General features: G+C 40.9%; 1 protein-coding gene across 7 annotated transcripts in view; it reads right to left on the bottom strand.

Moving 5' to 3' along the window:
* Positions 1-608: 608 nt before the first annotated feature.
* sash1 (SAM and SH3 domain containing 1) overlaps positions 609-14,246 on the bottom strand; it is a 167,949-nt gene continuing 154,311 nt past the window's right edge. For all 7 annotated transcript variants that reach the window (XM_020714610.2, XM_020714609.2, XM_020714608.2 and 4 more), the window contains 7 exons: positions 13,469-13,638; positions 12,509-12,718; positions 11,256-11,406; positions 10,352-10,480; positions 6,218-7,251; positions 4,906-5,037; positions 609-3,794 (listed from right to left, as the gene is read on the bottom strand). In XM_020714610.2, the coding sequence (XP_020570269.1) occupies positions 3,534-3,794; positions 4,906-5,037; positions 6,218-7,251; positions 10,352-10,480; positions 11,256-11,406; positions 12,509-12,718; positions 13,469-13,638 (2,087 nt within the window). In that variant the 3' untranslated portion in view covers positions 609-3,533. The remainder of the gene's footprint in view (positions 3,795-4,905; positions 5,038-6,217; positions 7,252-10,351; positions 10,481-11,255; positions 11,407-12,508; positions 12,719-13,468; positions 13,639-14,246) is intronic.

The raw sequence follows: 14,246 nt of genomic DNA on the forward strand, positions 1-14,246 counted from the left end.
TTTTCTTTTCCAAAATTGTGGGAAAATGTAAAAATCGCCAAATTCCACACTTGGCAACAAAAGAAATGGCCGTCAAACTGTAATAATTGTAAAACTTCCTCTGGATCTCCCTGACATTCATGTCTTTGTTTTGGAGGTTTCTCCCGCTATGAGGTCAGCCCTTTTTTGGGGGGGGGTGGAGGTGGGGGGTGTTGTCCACATGCCAAAAAATTCATTTTCAGCAGGAAGCTGCCTACAAGTTTGTGGTGGGGGCAAAATTTCCGTTCAAAAGGCGCAGAAAAGAAAGAATTGAGAAAAGAAAAATCTGGTCCTTGCAGTCCAGGACTGCGAATCAAAAACCAAATGTGACTTTTAAAGATCAGACTACAGATAAACCATTGTTACTAAATTTTTATAAACACATTGTTTTAAGTCTACGTATAAAATAACATGTTGGACTGGTCAGTTGTAATTAAGTTAAACTGTTTTCCTCGCAGTTCTGCAGATTCTTCATATTTATTTTTAACTTATAATCATTCCCTGGCTGGTTGGGGAAAAATGCAGCTGACCACATCTTTCTATTCCTGCATGCATGCGTTTTGTCTACCCAACAGAAAATCACGGGAAGGTTTCTGTCAACAAACAGTTTTTTATTATTTTTCAGAATGACAATTCTTTATGAACATTATCTTTGTTTCAATACGCAAGTAAATCTGTATGGACAATCATTAGGTAGATGAAAACCAAATAAAATAATTTGTACACATATCTTACAATACATACTGTAATTCCTTACTGACTAAAGCAATATGCAGGAAGGTATTGCTATTATAGTACAGCTAATTACAGTTGATATGCAAAAAAAAAAGGCAAAAATAAGTTATTTAAATATCAATTACATATATATAATGTGCAACAATAGTTAAACATTCCATATATGTAATTAAAAGTTTGCTTTTAAGGGCTGCAAAAAACACTGGAAGTGGAGATTAACTCATGGTCGTTAAACATTGAATTTGGAAGTAAAATCTGAAAGGAAACCTATCAAAACCTTTTTACCGTCTAATATAAAATGCAAAATTTCTAGAACTTTTTGCCAATTTTCCCGATAAACCTGCTAGATTCACCGTCTAAAGTGCATTTACAGTGTCAGTATTTTCATTCTTCCCAGAACACTCATTGGGTTAATTGTTAAATGAGAACCCAAGTTTCTATGTTTTCAAAGCACCACTTTGATTGAAGAGAAAAGGCATCAAATCTATAAATCAAGTGTCCACTGCAAAAAAACAACAACAACACAATAACATTTTAGTACAAACAATCAAATTTGAAACATAAAAGAAAGAGAATCAGAAACTCATCAAATCTGGGTGAGGAAGATCAAATCAAAATAAAAGAAAAAAAACAAGCCCAGATTCCAGTTACTGATCATTCTTGTAGTTTCTGTAAGGTCAACGTTTCCCTGAAATTCAAGATTTGTTGCTTTACAAGGACATCAACTTTATACAAATGTGTCTGTTTGCTTTTAACAGTTTCTTTCTGTCCAATTTGTAACAGAATTATTTTGGAAGCCTAAAAAATGCTTTCAAATAGCTTATTATTTAGAACTATCTACCAGAAATGATAATAAACTATGGTCACATATGCCAAAATGCCACCACATGGCGGCTTAAATGTAGATCATTCAGCAAAATCGACAGGTGGCTGAGCGTGGCATTTGTAATCGGGAGGCAGCAGTGGCATTATTACATGCTCCGTGGTGGCAGCCGAAGTTATAAGAAAAAGTTCAAATGAAAAGGCGACCAGACGATTTTTACATTGGGCAGTGGCTGCCTAGGCACATTTGGAGGTCACATGATGGAGGGTCTCCAAGTTTTCCCAAATCGTCTAATGATCGGCCGAATTCAGACTGCCACCCCTCAGCCCCCCTGCTGCCGTCCCACTGCCTCCGTCCAATTGTTAGAAATCATACGGCGAGGGCACTGGCGATGACCGGTCCACAATGGGTCCAAATGGGGAAACTGCACAAAACTCATCAAGGCGACTCAGAGACCTGCATATTGATGAGTTGGAAATAATGCTTGGTAAAAAAGGCACATTGTCTAACAAATGTGTAAATTGACAAGATTATAATAATGTCTGCTCAAAATCGGAGGTGTGAATGACCAGTGGTACAGAATGGCTCGCTTTTTATACACCCCTGGCTACAGGGAAGCTGGCGGCACTTGCTATGGATGGCCATCATCTGAAGACATTTACACATTGTCCAGAATGACAGCAATCCGGCTGCCACCGCCCTGAGGCCGCCAAATTTTGTATAGACATCATCCCCGCCTGACTGACTGCCTCAGACTCCATCAGGCGGCGGAAGCTAACCTTAAAGATTCTGTCGATGCCTCCCAATCGCACGGTGGCAGTTGTATATGTGACCGTAGCATTATTTATTGACTTTAGCAAAATTTAAAAAAAACAGATGTTTTTCTAGGACAGTTTCTGCAGTGTGGCAGGAGTTAAAAAATTAAATTTAAAGCTTGATTTTCTTCATGTATGTCCTCCATCATCTCAAAAAAGCCACAAGAACGTGTTCAAATGACCAAAAACAGGATTTTTATTGGTGGGTGTCTTCAAAAAAAAAAAATAAAGTCAGAAATGAGCATTTAAATGTCTTTGAAGAATTATTTTGTTTCCACTGTCTTCGATTTTACTTGTGGGCTTCACTAAAATGAGCCGCAGTGACTATAGAAACTGAAATGATCAACTTAAATCTCAAAAACAATTAAATAAAGGGACTTTTCTTTCCATCGGAACTCCAAACGACACCCTTTTCTTGTAGCTTTTCTTCCTAAACGCTAAGGCATCTCAAATGTCCTTTGTTTGTCCGGGGAATGTAAAGGTTCAGTAACAGCTGATTGTGGTTACATCAGAAGGAAAACATTTCGGTGTATCAGAGCGAGCCGTGCGATATTCTGTCAAATACAGTCAAATGGGAAATATAAAAAGGTGAGTTTGCTTCCAGACAGACCTCATCATGTAGATCAGTTGAAAATTAAAAATGTGCTTTCAGCTATATTACAGATACAAAATAAAGCGCCCTCAAAATCACCTGGTATTTGTTGTTTGGTGATAAAAAGTCCATCAAACGTTGATTAGAAGTCCAGTTGCTTTTCTCAAGAGACAAAAAAAAACAAACGCCGCTCTTGTGCTGCCTGGAAGGTATACAACCTCTTTCTGGATTAAAAAAACAAAACACATCCGTCCTACAAAAGAGTGTGCTATCTTTCTTGAAAGCAGATCTAAGACGTTTGGAGCATCTTCAGAGCAGAAGCTGTCCCATTGAGAGAGTGTCTTCATTTTTTCTTTTTTTTAAAGGCATCTTGATACTTTTGTGGCTGTTGGGAGAAACTCCTCAATGCCGTAAACATGTAGAAAAAGTCAGGTGGACAAAAAGTCACGGAGCCAAACAGCTTGTGATCATTTTCTTGTGGTCCTGTGCTCACACATGCGACCATCAACTGTTTGGGTGAAACAGACTAGAGAGATGATTCCACCACTTTTTAAGAGCGCACCTCCCTGTGTGCATGTATCAGTCGAGCCTCACTGACCAGACGGCGTGCGTGTCTTTCGTCCCGCACGCCAGCCTCCTTCACACTGCTCTCAGTTAACAAGGCCGCCCTGCTCAACGTGTTGACGCCTGCCGCCGACAGAGATGAAGCATACATGGGCAGACCGATGGAGATGAGCCAATCGGAGACCGTGCTGATGTTTCCCAAAGACGCGGGCTTCCGGCACATCTCTGTCAAACCTCCGGAGGGGATCTGAGACATGAAACAATAGAAACCAATCAGCTTTCAATGTTTTCTAATGGTTATTGCCCTCTTTTGATGTAAACTACATAGCAAATCACATAAATGGTACTTAAACCAACATGAATTCAGCTTTCGATCTGTACCATCTATGCTTTTATTCCTCTTTACCATCCTCTCATCACTTGTGTAATTTCTTTATCATTCAAAATCTATTCCTTATCACATTTCTCATCCATTAATTCATGCTTTCTTCTAACTTGTGTTTTTTCCATTTCCAGTCAACCTTTTTCTTGACTTGAGTTACTGTCTCAGTCTGCAGTCAAAGGAAACAGATTAAGATGAATTTCATTTTTGTATTCATTCAGACAATTTTTTTCATTCAAATTTTCAACCTTTTTTTATTACTATGGCATGGTTCTTTTTAGTGAAAAATTCCTGGTTTAACATCTACCAGTAGGAAACAAAAAAGTTCTTAAGCCAACATTTCAGACATAATAAAAGTTAGAGAAGTTACCATGCCTGTATTTGTTGTGTGTGGTCTTGGGGTGTAGTTGTCATGTTGAAGTCTCATAATCTGTCACACCTAGGCGTGTGAAATTTGTTCTCCGCATTTGACCCATCCCCTGGGGGAGCGGTGAGCTGCAGACACAGCCGCGGTCGGGAACCATTTGGTGGACTAACCCCCCAATCCAACCGCTTAATGCTGAGTGTCAAGCAGGGCACTGGGTCCCATTTTTAGAGTCTTTGCTATGACCCGGCCTGGATTTGAAATGTGAACCTTCCAGTCACAGGGCGGACACTCTACCACAAGGCCACTGAGCTGGTTTATGGAAGGGAGGGAGGGAGGGCAAATGGGTTGGCTGGTTTTCATTTTAATATTTCATTTTCTTTTTTTTTACTATAAAACACTTTGAGCTGCGTGGCATGAAAAGTGTTTTTTTTTTACAAACAAAGTTTGATTTGATTCAGATAACCAGACACTGATTGGATTCCACTTGTTTTTTTAAATAATGGCACCAGATACTGCTGCGAGTTTTCCTATTAAAAATCGTCTGAAAAGTTCAACATTTTTCCACCGTGTTCTGTAAAAAGCCCTCCCCTGAAAATGTTGCCGTCTTACCGCCATGCGATGCTGTTTTCTGAGCTCTTTGACTCTGAGCTGGTCCAGCAGGGGGGCCACATCTTTGACAGGCTGCTCCAGGTCCTCAGAGTAGCGCTGTACCAGCAATTGGGGGATGCCGCATCTGCCGTGCTGGATGTCGGAAATGGCGAGACATGGGGATGGTTGCGCAGTCACACGAGCACATAGGAAGACATTTCAGCAGAGAAAAAAGATGAGACGTAAAGACCAGAGGCCAGTGTCTGAACGTAAAAAAAGACGCAGAATAAAAACTCAAACTTTAAATTACATATCAGTTGTTCCTCCTACTTGGGGATCATAATGTTTAATGATGACACATTTCTCATGTCTACGGTTATTCATCTATGAAAGACTCAAAAGCAGCAGTGCACTGTTGTGGTCTTCTGCTCTACTTCAGAGAGTGTGGCAGCCACAGGGGCTCCACCAATTTTTTTTTTTTTTTTTTGTAGGAGAGTTTATGACCCTGCCTGCCTTCAATAAGATCCAGTTCATAAACTTAACAGTCTGAACCGCATCATAGTTAGACTGAAGCCGCAGTCTTTCCTCCTCAGCACCAGGCAGTGTATTTATTATTGCGCATTCACATTTATGCCCACACTCACAAATGAATTTGCAGACATATAAAACAGCATCTGTGCACAACATGAAACACACAGTTTTTCCTAACTTTATTTGTGTCTACTTTTAAACTAAATGAGTTATAAAACCTGGTGCTGATGTTTTGGGCACAATCAAAGAATCATTTGGAGCTAAATGGAGTCTGTTGTCAGATAAATATGGCTCTGAGGTGGAGATCTGGAGTCACTGCAGATCTTTTTTTTTTAAGTTTTCAGATGGAACTTAAAATGTTCCAGTAATTCTACAATTAAAATATGATTCTGCAAGATTGAAGATCCACTCGGCGGAAATTTGTTACAAGAACATGTTTTTAACGTGTTCTTGTACCATTTTTCAGATGACAGAAAACAACTATAAAGAAAATAAAGCTTAAAGTTGCATTTTGAAAATGTCATTTGAAAAAAGCTTATTTGCTTCATAGAAAATATGCAGGAAGGCCTCTCTCAGTAACAGGGAGGGGAAGGGGGAGCGGGGTTGCTCCACACCAACAGTCCCGCCCACAACTAAGATGTAATAAACTCCTGCTGCTCTACAGAGACTATGTCCAAGAAAACGACATAGTTTATCGATTTTGCCCAAAAACAGCATAATCATAATTAAAAGACCACTGAATGCTTTTAAAATGGCTCAAAAGTTGATGGGAGTGGGTTTTTAAACCCCCTGCCTAACTAACCTTGTCAGAGTAAGGATCTTCAGTAAGGTCGATGCCCTCCGTCTGCAGTCGCTGCTCCAGGAGCGTCAGCAGGTCAGGACTCATCTTGGAATGGGAAGCCTTCCTCGTGATCGCCATTTTACCACCAAGATCTGAGACCCACGGAGGCTGCACTGCTGGAGGAGAGCCCGGCTCTTCTGGCATGGATGCCGAGGATGGGGCCGCACGTGGACTGGCCGGTGTGCTCGGGGTCTTGGCGGGCAGAGGAGGGGCAGTGAGAATGGGGCTGGGGCTGCGGATGATGGGGCTGCTGGGTTGTGAACGGTTAAGGAAGTGGGTGGGCGAGGCGGTGGGGGACGGCGTGGAGGGCAGGGAGAGAGGTGGGTGACGCAGGCCGTTTGCAAGTCTTTCTTTTGATTTTTTGGCAGGAACAGGGGGTGGGATGGGGGGCTTTTTGGGATGAGTCCTGATGATTCGCTCCCCACTTATGCTGGAATCAGGCGGACTGGCAGCTGAACTTAGGAGAGGCTCTGGAGGGCTTGAGGCTTCCGAGCAAGGGGAGCGCAGCTGTAGTTGAGAGGGTATGGAAGGTCGGTGTGCTTTTCCCTTTGGACTCAATGTTGGAGTCCCACTTTGGCTTGGGGAACTCCCCTCCCTGCAGTCCTTGATGGGACTGTTGTTGCCTGATTTAGTCCCTTCCTTGTCAGATTTAAGCATCAGACTGAGATCACCTTTTGGTTTACAGGAATCCTCCAAATGCAGATCTCCCAAAGAGTGGGAACGCTTCCAGGTCCCAGTCTGCTGTATAGGACCATCAAGGTCCTCACAGCTGCGACTGGCCGGGATCGGCCGCTGTCTTTGGGCTTTGCGCAGCCCCAGCAAGTTGAAGCCTTTCAGGGAGGGTTTGATAAAGAAGCTTTTAGGGAACTTGGGCCGTTGGTTTTTGCCATTCTGCTGGAGAGTCTCTGTTGAAATGGTAATGGGCAGAGTTGGGTAGTTTGGAGACTGAAGTCCAGTGGAAGAACGGCCGGAGCGGGAGGCCTTCTTGTTTTTACCTGTAAAATACGAGTTTTCACTTTAAAAAAAAAGTCTAATATTATCAGAAAATAGCTTTCTTGATAGTAAATTGTAGAAAAATAATCATGAATACAGTTTATACTTTTCATACTTTTTCCTTAAACTTTGCCAAAACATGAAGGATGAAATTCCATGATACGACACAAATTCCTACAATGTGAATATTATCTGATATTATTAATTATTTTGTATTGTAGCATTTAGATAAAAAGAATTCCAGATGGGCCTTTTCTCTGAAAAATTTGGGATTCACTAGATAAGCTTGTTAGAACTTGTAGCCTTTCTGACTGAAATGTTTTTTTTGGAAGCAGGAATTCCACACAAATGTGTGTGGATGGAAAGAATGGAGGAAAGGATGAAAGAACTTACCGTTTATCCTTCAGCTTACAGAGCAAAACGGATGAAATAAAGCAGAGCCACAGACTGCAGTATGGGTTGAAAGATTTTAAAAAGGTGGTGGGACAAATATGAATAGTACTAATGAAATGTTTATAAGTAGATCTTTAGATCTTTTATTCATAACCTACAAATTCTAACCAAAATTATGAGAAAAAAAAAATACGGCAAGTTGGCCTTGTTTTAAATTGGCTTCTGGTATAGCAGAGTTCATGCCAGAATATCAAATGTAATTTTTTAATATGTAGGTGTGGTTATTATAATTGAAATTGTTTTTACCTGGGGTATGCATTACTGCCAGAATCAATTTTGTTTACCGATTATAAACATTTTTCACAAAACTGATGGAAAAAAATAATAAAACAAAATAAGATAAAATAAAAGATAGAATAAAATGAAAAAAGGAATACAAAAAAATACAAATATAATAAGTAAAATAAAATAAAATAAAGATATAATTATAGTTTTTACAGAAAAGCAGTTTTGCTTGAAATTGCCATTAGGAAAAATGAATATATACATTTTATGAGGAGATAGAGAAAGATTGATTTAAATTATCTTCTTTTATTTTGCCCCGGTTTCCCTTTATTTTTAATTAAAAAAGAAAAGAAAAACTTGAGTATTAAATCAAGATAATGGATTTGATGAAATGAGAAAGATTTTGCTAAATCTATTAGCAAGAATAAGACGTGTTAAAAGTTTATTGATCAAAGGTGTAGCTTTTCAGGGCTCCACAGCCGCTTTTTTTGGTCTGCGTTTTAAAAAAGAAACACATTTAGGAATTTGTAAGAACTCCATTGACGTGTTCAGACAGCAAAGCTGTGGAATCCTGAATCTGCCAAAAAAAATACAGAATGCTTATGATAAATTAGGAAACTACTGTAGGAACATTTTAGTGCAATGAAATAAAGAACGGAAAGAAAGAGAACATGGAGGAAAAAAAGCAAGCAGAAAAAGAGTCATTTTTTATTATTTAAGAGAGCCAATTTTTATTGCACAACTTATATTTCCACAGGGGCAGACTGCATGTGCACCACTGTGGAAACCCGTTACACAGACAAAAAGAAACCAGCAGTTTGTCAGAGAACGTACAGATAAAGAAAACAAGACAAAGCAGTGATTTATGAGTTATGAAGCTGTTAAAAGAAGGCTGTGACAGAAAGATGGTGTCTGCAGAGGAAGTACAGTCTCAAAAAGTCTGCAGAAAAATCAGTCCAACAGAGGAGGATCTGCCTCACGCTCTGCACACCGTTTCACACAACTTAGGCACATATACTGTATGATTGTGCAACATAGTCTCTAAAACCAGTAAAAACTGACATTGAAAAGCTCAACAAATGAAACTCATCTGTTACCCAACTTAACACTGTTGCTAGTTTTTATGAAACAATAGAAGCACCACTGCAAGAAAACCACAAGCATGAACTACGCTTAAAGTTGCTTCTTCTTGTTACAATGCCACATTCTGAAATCATCCTTCCATCTTTGATTCCTGCTTAATGCTGTGCAGGGTCGCTGGATTGCTGGAGCCTACCCCAGCTACTCCCAGTGAAGGCTGGGTAGACCGTGAACAGTCCGCCAGTCTGTTGCAGGGCCAAACACACACACACACACTCCTAAAGGAACAATTTAGAGTCACCAATCAACCTATGAGGCATGTGTTTTTGGACCGTGGTAGCTGAAGTTCCTGGAGAAAACCTTAGTGGATAACATGCACACTTCACACAGAAAGGACCCTTTTGGGATTCGAACCAGGGCCTTGTGGCAGTGAAGTGACACACCTGATTTACACGGGTCTGTCTGGAGTGCTTCTCCATTATATTTAATGATCGTCAGTTAGTTTACATAGTCTCTGTTGCGCTTTACGGTTCGTCCCCCCGGCTTCCAGTGGAGTGGTTTGTCCTGCCACCCATGCAATCAACGTCCAAGACTATTTTTAACGTTTCTCCATTTTTGACTGCGGAATCAGCACGTCAGAGGACTGGAAATAAAACTGATGCATAAAGCCTGAGCTGCAGAGGGACGGATGTCAGACGCAGGCATGACAGAGGCAATGCAAACATTCCAATTGATTCATTAATTTATTTTTCTATCAACATAATAGAGATGCACTGCAGTGTAAACCAGGCTACAGAGCTAACCAGTTGGGCTGAAACATTTAACAGAAAAACTCTCTGAGCTCACATTCATCTTCCTGACCTCTATTAGTGGAGCTTGAACCCTCAAGTGGACCAGCAGGAAATCCATGCCCACAACAGGGCAGCGAGTTTGTTCTCATCAGAACAGTTCTGTGCATTGGGAAAAGTCTCTCCCTCTGTGCTCCTAAAATGGGGGGGTGGACTAGGCTTAGGGGTCTGGGGCCTGCCTCCATCTCAGTTACAACAGGCCTTTGGCACTGACAGCACAGAAAGCCTAAAGAATGGAAAGAGTGGTGAGGAGAGTGAAAGCAAAGTTTTGAAGTATCTGAAGCGATGAAGAGTTTGTTCTCTAAAGCCGGCACATTAGAAGATAGTGATGAGCACCGTAGGCAGCACATGAAGAAACACCCATCCCAGGAAAACTGGGATGGGTGTTAGAGGCATGGCAAGTGTGGGGGAAAAAACAGTCACTGTGATCAGGAGGATAAGCTACTTTGAGAGGAGGTTGAGTGAGATGGCCAAGGCTAAGCAAATCAATCTTTACCATTCTCCAGATTCTCATTGCTCTCATAGCAGCCGGAGTCCCGTGGAGAGTCTCCCACCAGGCCTCGACCCTCCGACAACAGCTTCTCCTGGGACCCGGTTAGGCCACTGCGCTCTGGATCGCTGCTGCCTGATAAATACATTTGGAATAATTCAACTTTATTTATAAAAAGCTGTTGTCATGGTTTGAGCAGCTCACTAAAACTATCACAGGCACAAATACATAGACAGGCCATCTGTTTTTAACTGTAAAATTTCATGTTGGAATGATTTTTCATGTAAAAAAAAAAAAGCATTTTAATTTATTTTTTATAAACCATCCCAGTTTCATCATCAGAACATAGAGGATTCATAAACCGTCTTCGCAAATGTTCATATTTATTAGGTTTTCACATCATCTTTGCAGTTAAAAAAAGTGAGCATTTAGAATAGTATTCAGAAAGGAATTTGGACGTAACTCATTATAATAAATCTGACAGATATGGACAATAAAGTTTAAAAAAAAACCTCAGTATGTAAAACGTTGAAAAAAACACCCTTTATCTCCTCAGAATTAGTTGAAACATTTTAAACAAGGGAAAAGAACAGTAACTTTGACCCTTTAAGAGCAAAATTTTGATTCTACAGCCCCTGTTGTTCCCTTCCCTATTGCTGAGAGCTCTCTGTTTTCACCCTCTCCCGCTAACTAACAGCCTCTCACACCCCCAACCCAACATTACCCGTGCAAATAAAATGGCGAGCGATATTGTCACAATCCAGCCATATTTGAGCCAGATGCAAACTTGAACAAGGAAAACAATGACGTACACGGATCTAGTCACAAACACGCTATTTTTCTAAAACCACTTTCTTAGTCCAGATATTGTGCTGAGTAGAGGGGCCTGTGCAGGAATGTGTTTACTTACTGTCGTATTCCTGCAGAAGCTCAACGGCGGTGAGCAGCATGGCTCTGTGCTGGGGATCTTTGATATTCAGCTCCTCCAAGTCCTCCTCTTCCAGCAGCTTGAAGGTGTCCAGGTCCTCGTAGCCGTTGAACAAGAAAGTGGGCATGTGCTCCTGAATAAACAAAAATGCATATTGGGGTAGGGAAAAAAAACACTTTGAGGTATGATTTAGCCAGCTTGCTGTGAAAGCAGCATCATGGGGAGGCCACCGCCTCTCATCCTGAACAAACTGACAAACAGGCATTGAAAAGCAAACAGTCAAACTCAACAGGAAAACAACTGGGTCTCGAGAAAATGTCAAACTAACCACGGCAGGAAATGCTGAGTGCACAAACAGGCACTGGCATTAAAGGAACAAATAAAAACTCTAGGAAATATTCTGCAAGAGTTTAAAGTCACCTGACACCGCCAGTCAAAACACAACTGCTCACACTATAGTTGATTAAAAAAAACAAACATCAATTATAGCTGTAGCCAAAAGTATGGAGCCGTTTCCTCTGCTGGATGATGGCAGACTAAACAAAAGGCCCACCAACGAACAGGGACTTCAGGCGCTGGCTCTTTCACCAAATATTTGGCTCTTTTGAGTCATTAAAAATTTCAAACATCCCCATCCAGTCCAAGGTTTTTTGAAAAAAAGGAAAAAAAAAAAAATCTCTTTTCAAATGTTTCCACACAGACATTCAAAATAAAAGACTTACCAGCTAGAATAATAGATCGTCTGAAAATGTGTCAAAGTTTTGGGAATATTAAATTAAGAATAAATTTTAAATAAAATATTGAATTTATAAAAAAAAAGCAACATAATCTGGTGCTTATTTTAGCTCAATTAGTACATTTCAAAATAAAATAAAACAATCAGAAATTAAAAATATTTTTTTAAGGCAATTTTAACTGTAAATTAATTTAAATTGTGTAAGATTTTGTGCGTTAAGTGTTTTTTTCTTCTTCAAGCAGTGATGGGTGAGATGAATTTAGCACCGATCCAGTTGTAACATGCGGTTGTGCAGCTGCTCTTTAATCTGCGGCCAAAGATAAAAACAGACATCTCTATTTGGAGAAGTGAGGCGTGTTGGCTGCATGAGTGGGAGGAGCCTAAAAGAGCTCTGGGAGTGAGGAGCTAAAAAAAAGAAGAATCTCAGACTTGTAGACCCTGTAACCACGTGGAATGACTTCATCTCTTCTTGTCTGCATGTTTGATAGCGTTAGTCTACCTTAAGGTTGATGCGCTCCAGCAGCTCCTCCACAGACGTGGGCTTGGGTGGTCGGCCCTTCCTCCTCCTCCTCACGGGCCGTTTGGGCTTCTCCTCTTCTTCGCTCAGCACATCAACGTAAATGAACTTGAAGGTTCCCACTTTGTTGTTGAGAAGGCCCATCCATGTTCCCATTGGTGGCTTACTGATGATGTCGATCACATCACCTCGCTGGAAAATCAGGGAAGAAAAATGATGCTACGTTCAAACAGAGCATGTGTCAAGCAGGGAGGGGCTTCTTTTTCTCCTGTTTACCAGCGCATGTACGCCACCTACAGTTGGAAGAGGCTTTGTGGTGTCTTGTGTCATATCATACCAGTCGGGCAAAAACCCCAATTTCTTTCTCCTTCATGATCAATTTTCAAACGGTTGGCATTTCCGACAATTAAAACAGACGCCAATCAAAGTTAGACCCGGTTTCCCTTTCAGCACATGTTTTTAATGGACGCATTGTACGCATAGTCTTAAAAATGTGCGTGGCTACACTTGAACACGGAAGTCATACCAAACACTTTCAAATTGGGGCCCAATGCCTCCCTGCTTGACACTCAGCATAAAGGGGTTGGATTGGGGGGAGGGGTTAAACCACCAACTAGTTCCCGAATGCAGAGAATAATTTTTGCACACCTAGGTAGGTGTGTAGAAGTTGGGCATAAACCTTAAAGGGCATAAACTTCCAATGAAAAGTCTTTGTAAACATGCCTGAATGCTGAAGCCCGAATTGCGCGTTTATGCACTTACGTTTACGCATGTTTCAAGCATAGGCCTAAAAAGGGCCTAGACTTCCAATGAAAAATCTCTGTAAATTTTTTACGTGCGTTCATACAGACTTTTCGTTGGAAGTGCCCACTTGAACCGAGCAACTTCCACTCTAATTTTTTATGTCCAACAGTGAAAAACAGAAGAATCACAGGTTTTAACCTTTAGTTTAAGGGAGTCGCTGTCGTACGGGCTGGGGGTGAAGTCTGTGTGGACTCGGGCGCGCCCACAGAACGGTCCTCGGTAGGGGGGCTCTTCATCATCTCCGTCTTCTGACTTCACACTCTCCCTGTTGCTGGCTGAGGAGTCAGTGGTGCTCACTGTCTGACCACCTGGACACAAACCAGAGAACCTCTACATGAGCTTGGTGGCACCAACTGCAAAAATGTTACTTCTATAAACAAATAGAATGTAGGTTTCCTAATACTATCCAACTCTGCCTTCATCAAAACATCCCTTTGTGGTGATTCTGTAATAAAATGCGTGTCTGGAGAAGCTTTACAGAGACAGGATGGACACAATAATCACTGGTTTTATATTTCCAGGCTCTTAATTTTTCCTCGTGTTTGAGTCACTCAGTGCAAAACATTAACAAAACCTCTTCCTGTTATGATTCCCTTCCAAGTTTGGAAAACCTCTTAAATGCATTCATCTTTAGATCACCCTGGGCTTTAGCCACCTTAACATTTCACAAACTGCAGTTGGATCAAAGTAAAATAGAACTCAGTTCAGAACTCCACAAGATCACAGGCTGGACAGGGCGTCTTCTCTCCAGATAATAATCATTTCTATACATTTAATGACAGACGCAAACAGCTAGTAGGAAGTTGAAAGCCTTAAACCCCAAGGGGACCCGGATTTTCATCCTAGAAAATTCCGGCATGCACAAGAAAGCAAAAATGTGAGCTTGATCAGTTAAAAAATATAAAACGTAGAAGTA

Source organism: Oryzias latipes, chromosome 24 (assembly GCF_002234675.1).
Source record: "Oryzias latipes chromosome 24, ASM223467v1".
In the NCBI taxonomy this organism is placed as follows: Eukaryota; Metazoa; Chordata; class Actinopteri; order Beloniformes; family Adrianichthyidae; genus Oryzias; species Oryzias latipes.